The sequence below is a fragment of the Varroa destructor genome, unplaced genomic scaffold (assembly GCF_002443255.2).
Source record: "Varroa destructor unplaced genomic scaffold, Vdes_3.0 BEIS01000004.1, whole genome shotgun sequence".
NCBI classification, from domain to species: Eukaryota; Metazoa; Arthropoda; class Arachnida; order Mesostigmata; family Varroidae; genus Varroa; species Varroa destructor.
Genome location: NW_019211457.1, coordinates 45,804,433 through 45,827,345, shown reverse-complemented (window position 1 = coordinate 45,827,345; position 22,913 = coordinate 45,804,433). Strand labels below are relative to the sequence as shown.

Sequence of the window (22,913 nt, the reverse complement as noted above, 5' to 3'; positions counted from 1 at the left end):
TTACGAATTATTTAAGTTCTTAAAAGATGATGTACAATACGAATGGGTTAATGTCTATAGAATAAGGAAAAAAACGTTCATAGCCACAAAATTGAAACGTTTTGACGCATAAAATTTTGTTAGCATTGCAGCAGACTGTAGATCGTCAGTACCAAATCTATTGACTTACCACATGATTTGAATCTCGGATTTGTGTGTGCCATAAATTTACTAAATTTTTGACACACACAAGTTCTTATGTGTGCATCAGTGCAAGGACCCGAGCCTGTACGTAGCATTATGCTGTGATGGCCGTCTGGTTCACACTGTCGTTGCTGAGTCGAAACACATGCATAAGTACCATCATCGTGATAACTATTGCTTAAGTTAGAAGAACGACTCGACCTCAATTTAAATCGGATGAAGAGAACATGCGCTATTTAACAAATCGTGATAAACAAAGTCGTAAGGAACTGATTCGAAATGTTTTTTCGTAAAAGCTGCGATTGCGGGCAACCTATTAACATAACGTAAGCGATAACGTTGAACCGTTCTAGCGTTGAAGAAACAGAAACTACAATGAAAACTGTATCTGCACGTGCGAACAAGGTAGTAGTGGTCGACCGGAATTTGTCATGAACACCTAGTTTTTATAAATAATTGCGGAAAAGCCTATCTTTAATCAATAGATTCTAACTCACAGTATAAACAGAACTACTTTTGATAGTCAAATTGTAAACATTTAATACGAAATCAATAGAATTCATTGATTCGTGCAAGTCAATCATTTAAAAAGCAGGACGTTGTGTGCGGTGGGGATTGTCTTCTATCGACCTTCTGGCTCGCTCGATAATTGTCAACATAACAAACATTCGGCTTTCAGTCGAGAAACGTAAGTCGTTAAAAGCCACTAAATATTAAGAACACCAAAATGCTTGTAGGAAAAATTACAGAATACATTAGAACAGATTATTATATAGAGTTAAAAATGAGCCTGAGCAGTTATTCATTAGGACACTACATCGCACCTTAGAAACAAGACATGTTGGCAAGGGTGACGGTCGAAATATTCGTAGCTACCCAGAGCATGCGATGACTGTTGTTACCGCAAACGATTTCTGCTAATCAAATGCTTGATTATAGATTGCTACCCGATTTCGTGACACCACCAGAATTGTGATTTTTGCTTATGTTTTTACATAACCAAGTCGGTTTTAGTGTACCGTTCCTGCTCTTCGGCAGTTTCTCCGACCTTTTCAATTCTAGTCAAGTCTGTGACCGCATCAATCTGCGGCGTCCGTGTTATTTTCTGTAACATTACTTCACATAGAATAGAGCTCTTTTCACACGTTTTGCTTTATCGTATTTCAGCAGCTCAATATGCGAATCAACCTATGCCAACAAATTCGGCTTTTTTTTCATCTCATTTACTTGCCTTCTGTTCGTTTGGTTTTTCAGCCTATCTCGCTTCTGATAGCTGCGTACGGGCGATAGTTTAGTAAAACTGGAAACGGTTGCCAAGACTTGATTTAATATCTATTTGTATTGACAGAGTGGATTGCTTTTCACATAGATGTATATCTAATGATTTTTAGGCTTGAATTAATTCATGTTTTACGTCGGCGGTAAGACAAGCATATATTATGCCCTTAGCGTGAAGATGTTGCCTGGAAAGAGTGTTGGAAAAACTGAAGATCATCTGTCACTGGGACAGTTGACGACAGCGGCGGTGGCGACTAAAAACGTCTTTGAATAGCGAACGAGCTGGCATTTGATACATAGTTAAAAAACATTAAGATACTACGCAGCTGCCGTGACGCCACAACAACTGATTAGCCTTTGTAACTTGAATATTCTTCAACATCTATTTGATTAGAAAAACGATCAGTCCAGAATATTGACAATACCGTTAAAGCTCAGTGTCACGACTCAGGTTTTTGCTTTCTAGAAGACGTTCGATACAAGTTCCTTCTACCGGAAGAAAATCTAAACTAAAACATTCCCATTGAGAACTATTGATTATTAATATCTCATGAAGCCGCACAATGAAGAACTACGTAATGTCAAAAGGGAACAACGTCACCATTGTCATACAGCAAAGTGAAATCTGAAAGGGAATTTATCCAAGACGACGTTTCTCCGATTCAGTCGTCGCGTCGACGGTTGCTGTGACTCTGCCGCGTCGGTACTATCTTCTCTTTTCCCACTAAGTTACTCTAACATAATACGAGCAATTATATCAAAATACAATAATCTAACGACAGGAGGACTACAATAAATTGTAGAAAATCAGGTGTACTTGACCTGCAAGAGTTTTTTTTTATGATGACCTGTTGAACGACTTGGCCATCAGACTTTATCAATACGACTTCTGCTCTCTTTAGACCAAAAGGTATTCACTTTTAGTAGAACCCGTAGTAAACAAGTTTTCGCACAAAAACTAAAAATCAACCTGTCTAGTACGTGACTGATGAAACGGACTTTCTACCCTACTGTATAAGATGTTTTTGGAGACTTTCTTCAAGGCGTTCACTCCAGTGTAATCTATCAACACAGATCTCGTCCGCCATTGCGGTCCGCAACGGCAATGCTCGGAATGTGCCGACGGCTTCGACTCCGGCTACCACTTCTTTTGGTAGTACTGTTATAAATCGAGAGAAAAAAACAAATTGCGATATTATTACGCGACAACACCCATATTATCGCTAATATTGCTGTGAAATGGCTCATAAATTCTCAATGAAATGAGTTGCGCAAGCAAAAGTTTCCATCATTTACTAGACAATTTTACGTTTGCCAGCAAATAACGAACAATCGATTTTTGCCTCAAAAACAACTCGAAATGATTGTCGCATAGTGGATTCTGTTGAGCCGTCATGTCTTCTCTATAGGTTCTAATGTTGTTTCACTATGCTTGTCCCTGTCGCCTCTATCCTCCTGGCGCTTTCTTGGGCGGCTGGTGTTTTTGCTCTTTTTTTTTATATTGAAAATCGCTGTGGGAACGCTCTGCTATCGCGAAAGATATCTATTGAAAAACAGTCGCGCCTATTAATGGACACAGGATCTCTAGTACTTTCACTTGTTTTTTTGTGCTCGGTACAAAAACAGCACGGGGCAAGCTGGAATTATGAAAGTTAAGAGAACAAAATGGCCGATGTTTGTACCAGCAGATTACCTCTTCACGGCCGTCGTAAACAATATGCATGATACGTGTTGATCTAACATATTATCTGCAGCCTTCCCCAATGGTTTTTTTATACTATTTCTGTAATCGGTGTAACTTTGAATGAACGGTGAATCTGTAACTTTAACATACTAATACAATAGGCGGGGTGGTGGGTTGGCTTCGAAACAGCATCAAAAGCGACAGGGGCACGAGGATCAACTTGAGCTAATGCTCATTGTCTGCGAGTTGAAAATATTTGTCGTTTTTCTAATCGAACGCTCACGTTTTGATAGTAGTAGAATTTCGAGAGGGCCATTCATACAACTAGCTTTTGGTTTGATCCAATTAAATTATTAACGAATCTAATGGAATCACTATTTGTAGGTCGGGTGTACAAATAGCAATATAATAAAGATAATATTAGCCATAAAAAAATTTCTCAATTGTGATACTCAATATATTGTGTGTTAAAGTATCCATAGTTGACATATAGACCATTTCTCAACGGTCAGCCGTTTCAATAGCTCATAGCTACCGTAAGAAATGCCACTGCCCATTGACCTCACTCGTTCCGTATCAGTTCATCATGTACCTGATGCCAGCGGCTACCTCTCTGCCTGTGTTCGTATGCGCAATTTACGAGCACACCGTCCGCTGCTACGACTCGTAAATATAGCTAACTACTCTTTGAGTAACAAACGATTCGTTCGGCCCAGCTGTTCCGAATCCTGCAGGACTTCGAATTTGGTATCGATAGCTCATTCAAGATGCTTTCGATTTCTGTGCCGTTCCCGATTGGTGGATCACTTAGCCAGCGAACGAGCCAGCGTTCAGTTTATCCCGAAAGTGTCCAAGAAAAATCAAGCGATCTCTCGCCTGACGCCCTTTCTCACCGTTGAACTTTTTATCCGCAGTTTTTTTCTTTTACTTTTATCTACGATAGCGGTAACAGCTGCAGCGGTGCTGACAATAGTAACCATAGAGTCGTTTTAGTGGCGGTTGATTTTTTGCTACAGTCGTTTCCAGACGTGCTAGTCTTTAACATATGTATTACGGGTGGTGATGTCAGTCCAGTGACAACAGAGGAAACGTTTTCCATTCAGGAACATTTATATGAAGTTGGCTGAAGGCCGACTCCATTCACGTACATATGACAGATTCCGACCCATGGCCGACCGACTCGATCAAGCAACGGCTCTAACACATCGGCTGAAGGCCGACGAGGACCGAGAGCTTCAATGCAGTTCAAACACAACATTGTCATTTATGTAACAACGATTCCGATTCTAAGTGATAAAACGCCGTTCGCTACTCCTCGTAAGCCTACTACAATGCTCTATATATGTATATTGCACGACCGACAAAGGCGTAGCGATTGAACCGTCTACCCTGGAATGTGGGAATAGCCAGGTTTCCTAGCATAGAGGCAAGCAGACCGCAGTTAAACGTATCTGCTCCGCCTTGCGGAGCAGGGCTATCGGAGTTAGCGGCAGCCACAACTGATGGTTGGATTGTTTTGTAATGAATGTGGTCACGGCTTCTTGGCCATCAGACGGTGGCGACTTGTGCTAGCGTTGCCTGAACAGCATAATGTTGCTTAGTGTCTTGTAAAGCGTTATGTCACAGTGCTCTAGGATGGATTCTAGTGCAGGCGGCTGAGGTATCATATGGGCTTATCTGGCGTTCTACACGATTTTCCATTGTTACCGAGAGGAAACTGGGCATTGTACTCCGTATGAATAATTCGAGCCGAGCCGACTTTGTTACATTGAATAATAAAATAACGTTTAGAGGAAGGCACGTTACTTTTATAATAAAAAGTATTATATTGTAATGATTTTGCCTCGGCGACTTTGAAAACGCTAAAAAGAGGCAAAAAACGACTAGCTATTATATGTACGTTGGGTAATACGACGATATCGATTTTCCTATCGAATTCAATTTGTCAGAGGTATTCATCCACTTCACACAGTCGCACCGGTGATCTTAAGAAATCGCAAAACCATAAAAAAGATAGCAATAGCTTCATTTCCTGCGTTATACTGTATAGGACAGCTAGAAGTGGAATGTGACTACTGTTATGCACCTAGTAACGTTCGTGCAGGATAACTATTCGAGAACATTCAGACTGTCGATACGGTCTAAATGGCTTCTGCCGGACTAATTGAGTCCACCTGTGAGTAGAGTCCTTACAACGTCTGCGTGTGCGGTACGTCCTTGCTTGATTGGTTCCTTTGGTCAGACGCGCCTCGGTGCCCTGCACATTGCACCAGGCTGGCCGTACGAAATCGTTGCTAACGTGCAATATCGGGAGAACTGTCGTCGGTAATAATAACATTATATAGCGTTTATGGATCCTACTGCATTTATAAGCACGTTCCGCGTAGAATTATAGCGAAACGTCTCGTTTCCGTAGCCTTGTAAGTGTTTCCTGTCCAAATGGATAGGAATAGGGAAGCTTTGAAGGTGACGATCGATAGGCTTGTTGCGAAGTCAGAATCACCCGTTACAACGAGTGCTTTCGTTAGGCCAATAAAAGAACGTTAATCCTTTTGCCATCTGTATGTGAGAATAACTTATATATAGGACACTACTGTAATCTGTACGTGGCAAAGTTCGTTCAATGTGGGTTGCCTAATTCTCTCAGCACCATTTCCCCCATTACCGAAATGGAATAGGAGTACCATTGAACTCTTCGTTTTTTTTTCACATATTGAAATTTTCTCTTTTTATATATAGAGAATATGCAGGCAAATCTCATCAGATTTTTTTTATGTTTCCGCCATTTATAGCACGCTATGCCGGATGTTTTCCAATTTAGCTAAATGTTGTTTCGACTGTTCTACTTTAAATAGATAGATACTTTAAATCGATTGATATTGATACGAGTTTTGCGTTGATCTCTCTATGTGATGCGAGCTGACTGCACTTACCATAACGATATAGCGCTTCAATGGTTCGTTAGAGCTATAAGTAAATAGACTGCAGTCAATTTATGGACAATGTAATGCATGCTGTCCACCAATGGGTGAAAGTGCTTTAAGGGCATAGTGTGGTTACAATATGTAGAGAACCACGGACAGCTTGTTAATTAAACGAAAATCCTACGAAGTTGAACGGATATTGGGTAACACCAGACCTGTTATTTTACGTGACCTTTTACTTTGTTAATGATGAGTACGTAGCTTGGCCCGAGTAAATTTTTCAATAATTTATAGGAAAACAATTGCAGGCTGGATTTTGTAGTATGATAGTACTATGATTTCACCGCAATTTAATTAATAATGATGGCAGGTCAGGCGTTCTTTTTTTCGAATATAAGTAAGCAAATCAACGCAATGTCAACATTTCTTTGAAAGTAAATAGTGTTTTGTTTTTTTCCCACCGCGTAGCCACTATCTTGTTAGTTGTTTACACGACCTCCAAGGTGTACTTACATTCTGTATACGCTTCTTGTTTTTTATGTTACTGAGAATGTCAATGCTATGAGATTTGTTTTTGTTTGCCGTTTGTTATGACCTGTTTCTTTACACTTCCCCGATCCAATGCTTTTTTTATTATCAGTATTAATAATAATAATTATTATTATTATTCGAATCGTTTGCCCGGCTGGATGTTAATATTTCCTTCTCGACTACCGTACAGTCGACCTGGTCGATTCGGGAGTATCGTTTACGGAGTGCCATGGTTTCCGTGGGTTTCAATATTGGGTTTTCGGATCTGCGGTGGTCGATTGCTGCTTGTCTTATTCAAGTCTTCAGGCGTCGTATAATGTAGATGTAACGATACAATAGCCGTCGCATGCGAAAAGGCCGATGCGATTGCGTGCAATATAACGCAATAAAATATGATGATGGTGGCTGAGAGCGTATCGACGTGGAGTGTCTTCGTGGCTTCACCGCTGCTGGCGACACTGTCTTCTGCAGAGTCTCTCCGCTCTGCTACCGACTCGGACTCTTCTAGACTTATGGTTTGTACAGGCCAAACTAGGCCGCGTTTACTTGACATCTAGTTATTCGAATCGTGATATTATTCGGTGATTTTTCCTAAAGTATTCCCTCAATATGATAACAGCGAAACTGACAGGTATCCCGTGTGACCACTGCTAGTGTTACCACTACAACGTCTGATATTCCGTGCTTGTTGACGAATAGTTAGCGATGACTTAACATTCGAAAAATACAAGGGAAAACTTCCGAGGATGACTACAGCGTCCACTCCAAATGCGTTCTGGAAGATGCATCGTTGTTCGTCTAATAAAACAAAAAACGACGAAAAAGATACGGACGCTGTAAGACATGAAAGGATGACGCTTCCTGAAAGCGAATATTTGTTCTGTAACAACGGCATAATCTAGTTTCTCTTGTTGCTATCATCACAGGTTGCTCCACTCTTAAAAACGCTTTCCCTATACATGTTTATGATCTGCATCAGTGTGTATGTGTGTCTGAACGTTCGGATGGCGAAATAGCGGTTGGGGCGGTTCTACCAGGGTTGGCCGACTCGCCCCGGAGTTACATGTGGGTCGTTGTTCAACGAAACCAAGTAATACGCTGGAAGTTGCTAAGAGTATTCATGTACAGGTGTAAACGAGGTTGGCCGGGAATGCAAAGTCGAGCAACAACATGATAGAAAATTTTAACATTTGCTGTCGTTGTTATTGTTGATGCTCCTGACGTTGCCTCCGCTCTTCCTATGCTTGCTCGTTCGTCCTTACAAAAACGTCGACCAACACCACGTCTGCGATACTATCTCATAGCTGTTAGCTACGCACAGGGGTGCCTGTATCAATTCGGCTAAAGATTTTCCAACCACCACGAATCGGCTCGACCACCGAGCAGATTGCAATTTATTTATAGACGAAACATTGTGGAACCTTCTTTCACCACGTCGTTGGGTTCAGCTTTTGGAAAACGGGTCTATTTTCCAACCGCTTTTTGATCGTCGAGCTGCTTCCCACCTGGCGTGATCGGTTAACCCATCACACCCATCAGTCGAAGGTGTGGTCCGTTGTGTTGTCACGAGGCAGGGACAAAAACCTGGGGCCGAGAGCTAGTCCCTCATAAATTTTGTTGTTTGTGTGTTTGCTTGATCAGATAGATAGATATACGAAGACCGATATATCATGTTTTTATCTATGTGTATTCGTGCGTGAGTACTGTATGGAGCAGCGGAACGAATTTTTTTTAAAATTTTGGCATTGAGCCATAAGTCCTCAATACATGTGAGTCTCGTTGTGGTAACTAATACGCGATGATACGTGAAACCTTTGCTAATATCTGGCTAAAAAACGAAATTACTTACAATGAGTGTGGCTATACAAAGCACATTCCTTCTCAAGAGACTATGTCAATTTTTAGTGCAGCAATGAAGTATAAATAAGACGCTATTCTAAATCGTTGTTTCTCCATACCACACTTATGTATGTTTCTGGTATTTGTGAGTTCATTGGCTCCTCTGTCCAAGCGGTTGGCGTCGCGATGATACCGAACAATTAAGATTCGTCAAACTGACAGATCCCCGGAGGAACTACTGCCGTGGGTGGACCCATCACTAAATTTCTAAATTACCATGAACTCGATTGTGCTAAGCGACCGAGGAATAGAAAACGGAACGAACTGAAGGCCTGCAATGAAATGTTTTCGATCCTCGAATCGAAAGTGAAATTTCGTTTATTACAAATACGTAGTGGTAAAAGGAAAAAATATCTATTATAACACATTCAAATTGTTCGTATTATTTGGAGATGATTAAATAGTTAGTCGTGAACGAGCTGATTGCCAGAAATCAAATAGGAGCATTGACATAAAGCCTAGTATATTGCATGAGTCAAATGAATTGCGATCACTACTCTCATTAATAGAACGAGATTCATCTACGATCTGTCACAGATGCTATTCCTAAAATGTTCTATTTAGATTTCTAATTAGCATGAACACTTACAGAAATACTTTATTTTAGTTATTGAAAAATTGCCCGGTACTCAATGAATAAGAACAATGACGGAACCTTCGCCAATAGATCTGTGAGAATTGCGTAGACACGTCGAGTTATTACAAGCAAACTACTAAACGCTGTCCAATCAAACTTAAAATTGGGCATGCTTCCGGTATTTCAGCATTATTTTTTCAAATCTGTTACCAGTCTCGACAAATATGCCCTATGTTTAAAATAAAGTACATATTGTGATACTTAATTTGAAGTGATGCTTAACAATCCTCGAAACATTTACTATAAAACAAAACCGACACTGTTTGGGTAGGTAAAGCGTGTGTCAAAAACACCTTTATGAACCGCCAGTATTAAGACCTGGACCGTTCCTATTTAATCTGCATGCAGGTAACCCACGCCTAATATTGTGTGTACGGCGGCGACCCTAAGTTGTTTGTTTAACTCAACAAATCACAGTGCAAGCATTGAAATTATACAAATTAATAATATCTCTAGTACTTGTACTAGCTGAAAAATCTTTTTGAGCTCATGTTTAATATTATTGCACTTCAGAGCGGTAAAGGTATTCGTGCCTTTTATCACATCGTCTTCGGAAGGCCACCGCCGCTTGTAGATTGCCAAACAGTTGTAATTCCATAATTTGTCCACTGGATGTCAGTGAATTCTAGGTAAACCTTCACATAAATTCGCCATTTTTTTAAATTTCGCTCTTTTTTAATAAATTTCTTCTTTCATTGTGACGCTTAGATGCTAATCAATATTCAGCACTAGCTGAAATAAACTTAATTCACATTAAATCACGTGTTCCTACATTTTTTTCAAATCTCTAATTCCACCGTGGCGTGACCCTCATATCATAACGGCTGCTGAGTTAAACCAGTCAGAAACTAATCTATATAATTTCAATTCTGCTTCTGTTTTCATCCATATATCTGTAGGCGCAAAAACAGTGGGCGAAAATGCTCGAAAAAGTCGAACGTGCCAAAGCTGACTATCATGCTGCTTGTAAACAGGAGCGGTCCGCTCAGAATCAGCAGAGAAACGCCGGAGCAGACAGTTCGCTTAGTCCTGACCAGATGAAGAAGCTCGGCGACCGTGTTGAAAAATGCCGAGAAGATGTCGCCCGCTGTCGCGACAAATACGACCAGGCGCTAAAGGAGATCGGCGAGAACAACGATCGGTATAAAGCGGACATGTCAGATGTGTTTCAGGTGAGTGATTGATCAAATCATAATTATGTAAGGTTATCATAATCGATCGAAATCTTCATGATCTGATACGCTTTGATGCGAAGTTGTAACTGATTAGCCAAACTGGTACCCGAACGATTTGGTGGTCGTCGTATTATTTCCTACTCACCGTACATTTGAAATATTTTATATATAGTGTAAATGGCACGGAAAACAATCAGTGAATTATGTTGAATGGAATATGACTGAAGAAATGCCGGTCAGGGATTAACGTTAAGCCCTCCTAATAAATATATAAAAAAAAATAATAATAAAAGTGGGTCCCTCCGGTATTAGGTTGCTTCGCTGAGCAAGTCATCATTCAACCATAAACAACGCTTCTTGGTACCTCACGAAATAGACACGAGTAAAGACCCCCAATTTACCTACTATTATCTTTTTATGGACAAAAAACTTGTCTATTTTCTACTTGTCATTTTTCTGCCCATTCTCAGATCGCTAGAGACATATTTTTCGGTTTCTACACAAAATCTGAACTATACTCAATATTCTAATAAGGAAACTCCTATAGCCCAAGCTGTAAACGGAGACGGAAATCGACGGAGACCCCTCATGGCCTGATTCTCAAAATACTCCGTCTTCAACGGGGTCAATGTTTTTTGAAGCTCCCTTATGAACCATTGGTACTTTGTTAGCAAATATGCAACATGTACTGCCGCGTATGTATTGCAACAAATAGACGGCGATACTGGGCTACAAATAGCGCTGGATTTTTTTTAGAAAAAATTAGTAAAATTAAAAGGGAAAAAGTGCAATTAAAAACAGTGTCACCATTATTTGCTTACAAGAGAGCAACGAAGGGTAAACCGCTTACACCAAATTAAAAGGTATGCGCTTAATCTAAAACTTCAATAATTAGCAAGAGTCAATGCGTTAGAACTGAATGATGAGTGGTGAGCATAAGTGCTTCAGCAGTAGTGCAATGGTGGTATTAATACAAACCTTACCATAAAAAGTTGGTAGTAATTTATGAAAGGGTGCAATGCCAAGCTAGTTTCAAACGAAATAGTGAACAAATTCTTTTCCGACCAAAAACAACATCTTAGCGGGGCCGGCAAACGGAAAAAACCGCAATGTGAATTTTGTTCAAAAGGCCACCGGTCACCTTTAACTTGATGAGGGTGGGCGGTGGTGTAGGAACGAACCGTTGACCGTGTCTTCAACGTCATGTGTAAAATGAACGGAAATAAAATGAAAAATAAGATTTACGCTTTGACAATTATAAGATGAGCCCACCAGCGTTCTGAGAGCTATTGGGATAGCACTCTGCGACCCATATGTCCAGCAAGCCCACGTAATCGTGACAAGACCATTACGTTTCTCGCCCCGACTACAACGCCAAGGCATGCAAGGCACATGCAATATAATATACATTTCGGTTGACCGTAAGAAGCTGTAGTTAAGTGTAAATTCGATTTCAGTACCTCCTCACTGAAAAATAGGCAGGATTTTCAGTGTGCTTGCAAACAGAAAAGGATAAGCAGCATGCCAGATCTCAGAGCACTTCCTAACGTGTCCTAAGACACTGTTTAGATGTCGCAACAAAATAAGTCACTTTTTTTAATTATTTTTTCATTGTTTTGCGCTGCTAGTTCAACGTGTTGACACGACGATTTATAAGCTCGGTAATCTATAATGGTCTAAATTTTATCGAGTTATAAATAAGTATATATATATATATATATTATAAGTAGGTTATAACAATTCTGCTTATTAAAATATTTGCAATATTCCGCCTATTTTTTTATTTGTTCTGTTTGAACAACGAAATTGTGGAGAATACACTGAATGCTATCGCCCTTGGCGGCCAAGACGCAAGCAGAAGGTTCAGTTCGATAAATGTGTGGTGTATCATACGCACGTGCACGTAAATAAAATACAATATAACAGAAAAGCTTTTTTTATTTGTAATGTTCTGGTACCGCGAACGCTACACTAATCGATAGAATCCGGTCAGCGGTTCCAGTTCGTTACAGTTGGAGTACTGCCAAAGCAGTGCCAGCGTTCGCTTAGCGACAAATTCGGAAATCATTCAAGGTGAAGGTCAATGGTAAATTAGTCGGCGATAGTCAACTACATACAGGACAGACTTCATCTGGCTAGATATGTTGACTTGGATAAACCAAGACATTGTCACATCTAAAATGGGGGTGTGTCTTTAGCTCGCAAATAGTACCATGTAATGTATTTGTATGCTGTCAAAAGTCCACCATAGGAAGAAATGCAGTTTTCCACAAAAATTCGGATGTGGAAGTTCAAAAGATGTCTTCTCTTGATGGGATATGCGAATGAACTAAAACTGAAGGCTTCATCCTGCTTTTCTAAGCCAAAGAATAATAAGACTGACATAATAGCTGAGTGAACCTCTGTGAAGGAACAACTGATTGCCGTTGGCCGGTTAATTCAGTACTATATATACCTCAGAACAACTTTGCGGCAAGAAGTTTTTGCTCGGCTTTATTGACCATCAAATACGTATTATTCATCTGTCGGTATCCACAGGTTGTCGTTCTGATCACGCGGCTTAACAATTAGGTACGAAATATTTGCCAATGGCTCGTTTTCCATATCCGGCATTGTTTCTTATCTACTGATCACTACCACGTCGGTGGCATTTTGCCCCAGCAGACGACAATGACTAGAATGCGGGCAAATCTATTGTTCACCGTTATCACCAGAAGATTTCAGCAACAGATCGCTTTACCAAAACAATATGCCATTGAAATCGAGCCTTTGTCTAATACTGTGTACTGATGCTATTATTACTACTGCTCAAGCGTATATTTGCTCAAGGATGATTCACCGGCCAGATATCCCCCCACACCTCAGCAGCAGCTGGAAATCGATAGCTAGTCAAAGAACGTTTCGACGAGAACCGTTAACCAAGCTGCTAACGGCAACTGGAACACATAACGAACCAATAAGTGTCCCTAAAAAATTGTGTTGCTTTCGACGTCCATAACCAAGGGTCAGTTTGTAGCGAAAAGGATTTTTTGGTTAAACTTGAATCGTTTACTCGATATGACTTATTAAAAACAGAAACTCATAAATATTATCAACTCATTAAAAATATTATTTACTAATACTGTACTCGATAGATTTACGTAAGTCTGTTGAACCGTGCTAAAGATCAATGGCCCACTGCAACAGAATAAACAAGTTGTGACGACAAGCATCTTCGGCGATGCATTATACTGCCAAAATGTTGTTCACAAACACCAAATGTTTCACAAAAGAAAGGGAAGGTAAAGACCGTGAGAAAATTATTTACTTTCAACAGAAACGAATATGTAGGAATAGCCAGAGGATTCGTGAGCTCTAATATATGGCATGAATGTGACATGGCCACACATGATTTGGCGCGCGAGTACAATATAAGTTTTATGTTCAGTAAAGGAAAATATCATGTTTCGATTAACTAATCGACATGCCACATCTCTAAATTACATACGGCGACAAGTTCTTCTATTTGCTAGAAGTTTGATTTAGTAGAATTATATGCAGTAAGTGACGATTCTTCTATCGAAAACGTAGATTGTTTGAAAGAATCGTCCATTTTGTAACACAGCGATAAGATGGATTATTGGTCAGTCGCTCTGACTCTCAATTTTCTCTGACAAGCCATTAGAAGAGCAAATTACTAGCCCGAAAAATCGTTCCGAGCAGCAACTGTCCGTGGCATTAGGGAATATCGTCAGCAGTCAAAGGAAGTTTTCAAAGCCATTGACCCATGAAAACCCTTTTCACTTTTAATTTTTTATATTACTGTTGTCTTTACCGTTGGTACGATATAACGTAAAAAAAAATTTTCAAATGTCTGTCATACTCTCTATGTAGTGAAGGTTATACACTTACAGGGTATAAACATATGACTGTGACGGCAGGTACTATCAAAGCTCCAAACTGTCGTTGTACGTATAGCTCTCTGTGTGGCCCTCCCAGTTTTATATATATATGTATATATATATATATATATATATATATATATATATATATATATATATATATATTCAGTTCAAATATTCACCGGCTTACTAATGACAATCATATGATCACTATGACATCCTTCAAGAATGCATATATAATACTATTGTTCACGCAACGTTTTCTCTTCCCGAAGTAACCTTATTTTTCTCATCGTTGCATTGTTTCTGTGGCTCCGGATAATTCGCTCGTTGTTAACTGCTTCCTTCGCAAACGAACAGCGTTGTCAAGACATGGAAGCACGACGATTGACGTTCTTCCGCGAGATGCTGCTTGGTGTCCATGCGTGTCTTAACCTCACAGACGACTCCGAACTACCGCAAATCTACGATGAATTCCGACACACGGTTGCTAACGCTGATCACTCAAAAGACCTAAAATATTGGGCAAATAATCATGGTGATGGCATGCCGACGATGTGGCCCCAATTCGAGGTTCGTATACATTTTTTGAAGTTACCCATAAAAGCTACGGGCGGAGCAGATCAGACTGATGCATATGTTTTCATTACGCTAATGAGTTTTTTGGAATTCTTTTCGTATTAGTCCATTTTCTAGCCCGTAAAGACGAAATTCGAGTATTTAAGAAAATACGTTAATATTCGGTTCAGATTACTTCAGTGCGTTGACTAATATAAACCACCATATAGAAATCTTAGGTAAACCTGGTATCAGATAGGCAGAGAAGATGTTCGACTCTTACTTGAGATCTGTTCACTGAGTTACTCACATAGGTTGGTGTTCTACTGTGAACCTTCGGGAACGTGATCATGTTGTCAAAAGCTCAGCGTTCGAAAGATAGTTTTGCCGAGATTGCACAGCTCTTATCCACCTTAGTAATAGCTACCTTATAATCTTAAACAGCCAAATATGAAGTTTGTCCGTTTCCAATGAAGCGCACATAATCATAGAAGATTGTTTACCTCTGTCCCCATCAATCTTCGCAGAAATGCGCTCCACGCAGAGAGCCGAACACTGGAAATGTGCTCTATAGCTTAAAAAACTAAAAAATGGTAGTTAATGACATCACCATCTTAGCAATAAAACATTGTCCTTGTAAGTCCGTTCAGCGTCATAGTCTATCTGTAAAGATATATTAAGAGAACTGCATGAACATGCACGTAAAAACTAGCATTTCAACAATTTCTGTATTTTGTGTGAAATCCCGTACGCATGAGCGCCATATATCAGATGAGTCAGCTGACTACTCAACGCTACGTAAACAAGCTACCCTAAAGCTGTTTATTAATACTGATTGTCAAAATCGCTCCGATGATATTGCGATAAACGTCCGATCTGCGTCCACCATCGTTAATTTCTTTCAAATTCATTTTGTCTACTGTTATCGATCATTCCGTTGATGTGCAATTTACCACTGTTTATGGTAAGGTCATATACAGCCAATTTGTATCAAAATAAAAAATTCATATAGGGATTAAGCGAGGGTTCGGATTATCTAATAGTGTGACGCCTTTAGGTTAAGGCCACGTATCTATCTCGCTGCATTTACCGCAGTGTGCGCTGTCCGCGCGATCTACTGTTTATATCGCCTTCACTTTCTCTTTTCTAGTTTGGTTTCCTACACAAACACACAGATACACGAATACGCACAGAGGGGTCTCTTGCTTGATAGAAGTTTTGCAGTTTTATATCGCTCGTTAGTATTTCCACTAAGAAGATTACCTTTCCGCATTTCGACCAACCCGGGACCTTTTTCGTTTCTATCTAAACGAACGGATGTTTGTTTTCTGTGTTCTATTTTTGCTCTTTATGAATGGTCATTTCTCCACACCTGTAATATATCATAACACACGATTGGTACTGTGCTGCTATTTTAGTTTTCGATATTGCAACAACACGCTTGTGAATGCGACGTAGCATGAAATGTGTTTGCCTGGTTGCTTAAGGTCATCTCGTTACCCTAAATCTGTCGGATTAGTGTTCCGAGTTCAAGAACTGATTAGTAGCGCGGGCAATGCAAGAAAAAATCTTCAATTAAATTGAATCTTCACGCGGAAGGCGCTTGATGAAAACTGAAAAATCAATCATCTAAATACACAAACGTACGAGACAGAAATTTCAAACTAATGATCGTAGCTTTTCAAGTGTAACACGTATCTTAACTCTAGCGTAGCTGATAAACGCCTAGTAAAAAAAAACTAGTTTGCCGTCGGCAGGCGTATGGCGGCACCTTAGCAAAGGAAAATAAATTGGTGTTTATAATATAAATTTAACGCAATTAGAGTGGTAAACTCTGTGTAAGTTCCATTTTTTTTTGCTGTAACAGAGAAACAGATGAAAGAAGAAAGCGGCTACGGTGGAGGAAAGGTCGGTAAAAAAAATGAAGGGGGTCGAAAAAAATCGAATTTTGTCAGATACAATTGTCAAGGCAAACTGTTGTTAGGCAGCGGAAAAGCCAGGGCCGAAAAAGTCGTCAGAGATGAAAGCCAGGGTAGTACGCACGAATCGATACTTAATAGTTTTTCCTAGTAAAAATAAGTACGATTCATATTTTCAGTAATGAGACGATTCTAAGTTTTAGCTAACGTGAAAAATTCCAGGTCGGAAACAAAAATACAAGATTTCTTTTTGAACTTATATGAAAAGGACTGACGACCCTGAATCACCAGGTATCTAATAAGTTTTAATTGATTCTCATTCACCTCGGCCATTTAGCTACTACCAAACATAGTTAGACAGTTTTAATTTTCACCAGTAACGTAAAGTTGTATATTTTCATTGGTTTCTATCCACTCATGTTTCAATTTACTATTGGTTCGTTAACTAGAGTTGTTGCCTCTATGAATGGTCCATAAGAAATAATTTTCCACATCTGTTCATAGCTCCCGATCTAGCTTGCGATTCTCCCATTATTGGCATACTTCATTGCCACGGCCTTTATATCGATCTGCTGTAATACACGCTTTTAGAGTTTTCGTCGTTTTGTCGCAATACTACCCTATCACGTTGACATTGTACATTCGCAGTTCTTAATCCGTCTCTGTTCTGACAATCTTTAATTTTTTTTGATGTTATTGTTACTTTCTTTGTCGTCTTTTGCGTTGTTTTTTGAAATTATTTTTTTCGATTTTTCTCTGCTTGTGTTATTGTTTTTATGTGATTTTCATTAATTACTCGGCCTGCATCGTACCCGGGCTGCGCGCGCTGTTTCACCCGTCACGATTCCAAACTGCGATGATGTATATGCCATTCAAACCATCAACAACAACAACCAACGTCCGATCGCTTCGCCGTCTCTGTGTGTCCTTGATTCGTTGTCGCCGACCTGACGCAACTACCTCCCCCGTTCTCCTTGTGCCCCACGTGTGCGGCGGCGGCGGTCGCGCCAATCTCCGCTCTACTCCAATACGTCTTCAACGGTGTCGATACGGTGGAAACCTATGCGGCAATCTGCGCGGTACAATGGGGTCGAACCTCGATGCCAATCGAAAACTAATTGATTAATGATGAACGATACGATCATTACGATGAATCGATGGAAAAACAACAACAACGAAAAAACTTATATATACCACCAATGTCGATGCTGCTGTACAATAATGCTGTTGTCTGTTCAATCGGCGAAAAATAAACTACTGTGGGGACGATGGGTTATACCGCCATAATCCATCGATATCCGATGGGATTTCCGCAAAAAACATCCTGTCGACTGGATATTTACGATACGGCGACCGCTATTATTAATTTTGTAAAAAAAAATACTCTGACATTCACCACGGTGTTGTTATCATTATTTGAACGCAACTGATCAACAACCGTTCACCCATTAATTGAGCAGGACTATGTCGAGGAATTTCGAGACATTATACGTGACAAAGGAGCAAAAAAAGGATTCTCCTCGGTAGATGGTGGAATTATGCTCGTCAATCAGCAGCGAATTAACGACGATGTCCCTGTACGAATACTCTCGTAACATCAGCAGCCAGATAGGACCAAATATTTAGTGGAAAGCCAAGTTGATTCATTCTAATCTAGGCCTCTAAAGCTGAGGTGCCTCATCGTTGCTTGATTGATTCGGGCATAACAAACACAGCGGTAGCTCCTGACTCACACATATACAAACACCCAACGCACTGGTGGAGGTTGCACCTAAACAAAGACGGATCGTTGGACACTTTTGAACAAAGCACGATATAGGCGGCGCTGGTAGCAGTTACAAATTGCCGATGTTGCCTCGTTTGGTTTGTGGTTTCAGCTTTGTACGTCGGTTTCGACCCTGCAGTTCCGATGTGAAAAGCACAAGTTGATATTGGGCAATATTATGGCTACGGGGAACTTCATGGGTAAAGGAAGAGGCATCTGTAACACAACGCTACACCGTGAACTCTGTTCTTAAGTACTTGACCCACTAATTCATCTACCGCATTTGACTAGTTAAACAGATGTGTATGGCGCTGAATAATTTGGGAAATTGTTCGACTTTAGGACAAATGTATATTGTACTTGAAGGAGCAACAGTTGCATAGATAATAGTTATGCGGTTTGAAGTCTGGATCACAGTCACATTAAGATTCAATGCTTATCGAACAAAACCTAACAACACATTGTCGTTTATTAACATCCTTGGCACAAATAGACCCCAAAGCTGAGAGCTTTTGCATGTCATGTATACATTTCAGCCTTCTACCCTCTTTAAGGAATCTCTTATCTTCAATAGGCGGCCTGTTAACATTTATCCGTTGCACTATGAAATAACAACGAAATATGAGAGTGCTTAGATTATCTGGTTTGTCACATTAACATTATTAACCATTATTAACAAATATAGGAGCGTATCTTCTATATCCCATTAATAATGGCCATAGTTTAACGACTAGATTACCCTATTCAATCAGACTACGTTAGATAATTTTGTTTGCCGAATTCACTAACCGTTTATTTTCCAAAGCCGTCTTGTGTTTAACATTGTCCATTTTGCCAATCCGCACCGTATTCCTTCAGGACTACATCGAGAATCCTACCGCAACGAATAAAAAGAAGGTTCCAGCCGCATCGGCTCCCTCAATAAAGAAGAACACTGGTAATAGCCAAGCTGTTGAGGCAAAGATGAACTCGGCCAACCGCCAAGCTCCGACACCTGGAAAACCTTTGTCGGAACATGAAAATGTCAACGGGGGGTCCAACGGCACCTCCAGTCCTACGAAAGAGTCCCGATCATCGAATCAGGCTTCTCCCGCAAACGGCGGTAACCCATTCGGCGAAGCAGATGAGTGGGAAGAAGAAGATTCGGAAGGTAAACAATTAATCAGAACTTCAAATTGCCATCGTTTCACTAATGTGAACTGAGTGTGGTACTTTTTTTGAACTTAGTATCATTTGAAAAATAATTAGGGAACGTTATAAAAGTGATAGAAGTTGGAGGTAGTTCTTCATAGTAAGTTTGTACATGTTACGGCGAGAGAACATTTCCAATAAACATCTCAAACGTATGGTTACATTTATGGCCAAATTTAGGATCGATCAGCAAAATAGAGCCTGACATCTTGTTATGGGACAGATATGATCCGACGTTTCGCATGCCCATTTCACTCGTTCTGAGAGTAATAGTGATTATCACCTATATAGGAACCCCTTTTTTGTTTGATAGGAACGTAACTTATCTGGTAAACGGTTCTAGCAAAGATTTTCTCCTTTCCTCTCTCATCATAATAGAATGTGCTCCATTAACCTACCGTGTTGTGTATTCTTTTCCTATTTATAGTTCTACCAGAAGTGGATGACGGCCGACCTGGTGTTCCCGTACGAGCGCTGTACGATTATAAAAAAACAGAAGATGACGAGTTGTCGCTAACTCGAGGCGACCTGTTCGAGAAACTCGAAGACGAAGACGAGCAGGGCTGGTGTAAAGGCCGGAAGAACGGCCGCATAGGACTTTATCCAGCAAACTATGCCGAACCCATCTAAATTAAGGAGAACCGAGGACATATGAGAGAGTTATATTAAAATCAAATCTATGTTCGACTACTGGGGAAAACGACTACAAATAGCCCTCTGTCTTTTTGCATCGAATTAAAAACCTGCCAGTCCTCGATGACCTCTAAGCGTATAGCAACGTTTGCATCAAACAGAAGTGTAGTTATAACCACGGAACTACACATACAGGCCCAACAATTTAGACATAAAACCAACCCTTACTAGCCGGGCAAGAGGTTGAAAAAAAAATTGCATACAGTCCAACTGAAAAAATGCGTAACACCTATGACTGTTCTATGATTGATTCATTAATTTCCAGATAGTTGTGCTTTTACCGTAGGTGGGTCCAAAATCATTTCTAAATTTGAGGTCTACAGTTTGTGTATCAATCGCAGTTGAACAATTGATGCCAAGAAGACATAATACCACTTTAAAATCAGGTGGTGACATGTGATTATAAAGTGGAAACGATAAATGTGAACGCGATAAGATATTGTTATGATGAGGAAGATAAAGAGAGCTAAGCAGTACCTCGCTAGTTTGTGCATTCTTTGCGTCACCAGTAACAAAGTCTAGGGGACTAAACCACAGAGGTTAATCATGGTTACTTCTTCGTTCGCATAATGAAGAAAATTAGGTTATTCATGGACATAACCCATTCAAAAGAGGGGGCCTAGACATATTAACATAGTGTGAATGGGCCAAGGGGCTTCAGCCGTATTCCGAATCTCCAAGATGAGCCTGATGATATGAATTGGCACGTCCGGCTGTATAGTTTTAGGTAAAGAACAAAAAAGGCGCCACAATAGGCGAACCTCGAAGCGATCCTCCACACGACGGCCAGTTGTAGAAACAAAGTGTAGCACCTGTCGCGTGCTGTTGTAAGAAGAAAAAGTTGACACTACCATGTTATATGCCCACTAACCTAATACTGTCCATATTATTGACATTGATATGAATTATAATGAGGGAGTTCGTACGAGACTCTATAATTATACTTAAGGATTATTGAACGACTCTAGAAACATAGCAACGAAGCTACAGAAGTGCTGAAGTAGTGAGAAAGAGAGAGAAACGGGTGTATTGAAACTGCAAACGTACAATATAATTACGCGGATGTCATCTGCAACCGATATCGCAGAGTTGTGGAACTGTCGACTTGTGGGCCTTGAGTACTGAAGATGAAGCTTCGTTGAAATAAATTACTCCGCTTGTAAACTTCCTACTAGTAACAAAATCCATTGCAGGAGATTTTGTATGTTAGGGCGGGGAAGGTGCGATGAGCTAAGCGATTCGTCCGATTCTGCCAGCAAGATGATGAGTGGATGAGCAGAATGAAAAGTACGGAAGTAGTTTTCAAGTGAGATGTGATTTCTAGGTCCACTATTTTGGAAAAGCTTAGATTTAATAGTAAAACAAGCTAATAAGCTATAAATAACACTTAACACTCTCGTTATCGCTTAGCCGACTTACAGGACATACAAGGCATTTGAACAGTTAAAGCGCGCAATCACTTTAAAATGTTGCCCGGGAGCACGCCATGTTGCCACTTAGATTCGTGTGACTGCTATGCTTACTATAACTGCCTGTTCTCAACAAATGTGACTCCAAGCACAACTAAATGTTCGCCCCAGCCTATAGAACGACTACTACATATATATATATATACACTCTCAGCGACAGATGTTGGCTAAAACACATTCTACGTCAACGAGGCAATGTCAATAAGTACGAACAAATTGGGGACCTAAGCCGAGAGCGCACACGAAAGCAATTTCAGATGTTTTTCTTTGCTGGCTTATGTCCATGCAGAAGTACGATATCGCACCCCATTCTTGCTGAATTCTCCCTCCGACAATTTTCAGCCGATAAGCTGAAGCCGTTAGCGTAGCGGACCTTATAACGTTTTCATGTAAAACATTTCATGTTGACCGATGAGATGCGAATGGACCGACCGTGATGTTGATACAGTAATTACGTGACATGTTTAATTACTAATAAACAAATTGCATGATGTTCAGGCGTCTACAGGATATAAAAAGAGATATATAAATCTATAAAAATATATTAGGAACATTAATGCTTATTACCAGCGCGGTTGGAATCTTGGTGGGCGGGCTTTTTCAGGAAAAACTCCGCGTTCATCAAGAAGCCGATTCAAAAACACTGATGAAAAACAAACACACGTTTATAGGATTGAAGAGTCTAGAATATGGGAAGGGAAAGAATAGGACAACAAAAGTTCATCCTGATGAAAATTAATCGAAGTGGCGGCCCCGTTATCGAAGGCGGGGGGTGTGAGTTTTAACCGTGAGCTAGGTGTGATTAAAGGAATAGACTACAGAATGCAAGTCAGCGGTGAATGCACATTGCATTATGGGGTGCAATGGGAGCAGACTGTAAGGGACGGCGAAACCGACAAGGTTCCCTCTACAATACACAGTTACAAAAGGAACCTTGAAAGCCATTGATAACGATAACGAAAATGGTAATCGTGACGCTATTGTTCTGACGAAGAAAGAAGAAAAATGTAATATGTACACAAAAGACGAAAAGAAGCAATAGAGAGAGAGGGAGAGGAAAAGAAATAGCAATGGACTGCAAAGAGAAATAAAGAGGATGATATAATTTATTTGAGTTTAGTAACTG

At 40.1% G+C, this 22,913-nt stretch overlaps 1 protein-coding gene across 5 annotated transcripts in view; it reads left to right on the top strand.

Annotated features, from left to right (window-relative positions):
• Nucleotides 1-22,896, top strand: part of Synd (protein kinase C and casein kinase substrate in neurons protein Synd) — a 67,089-nt gene extending 44,193 nt beyond the window's left edge. For 4 of the 5 annotated variants that reach the window (XM_022801681.2, XM_086988161.1, XM_086988160.1 and 1 more), the window contains exons 3-7: nucleotides 10,036-10,308; nucleotides 14,553-14,765; nucleotides 18,130-18,246; nucleotides 19,293-19,584; nucleotides 20,053-22,896. In XM_022801681.2, coding sequence (XP_022657416.1) covers nucleotides 10,036-10,308; nucleotides 14,553-14,765; nucleotides 18,130-18,246; nucleotides 19,293-19,584; nucleotides 20,053-20,255 — 1,098 coding nt within the window. In that variant the 3' untranslated portion in view covers nucleotides 20,256-22,896. The remainder of the gene's footprint in view (nucleotides 1-10,035; nucleotides 10,309-14,552; nucleotides 14,766-18,129; nucleotides 18,247-19,292; nucleotides 19,585-20,052) is intronic. The other variant, XM_022801683.2, reaches the window with a different exon arrangement.
• Nucleotides 22,897-22,913: the final 17 nt, after the last annotated feature.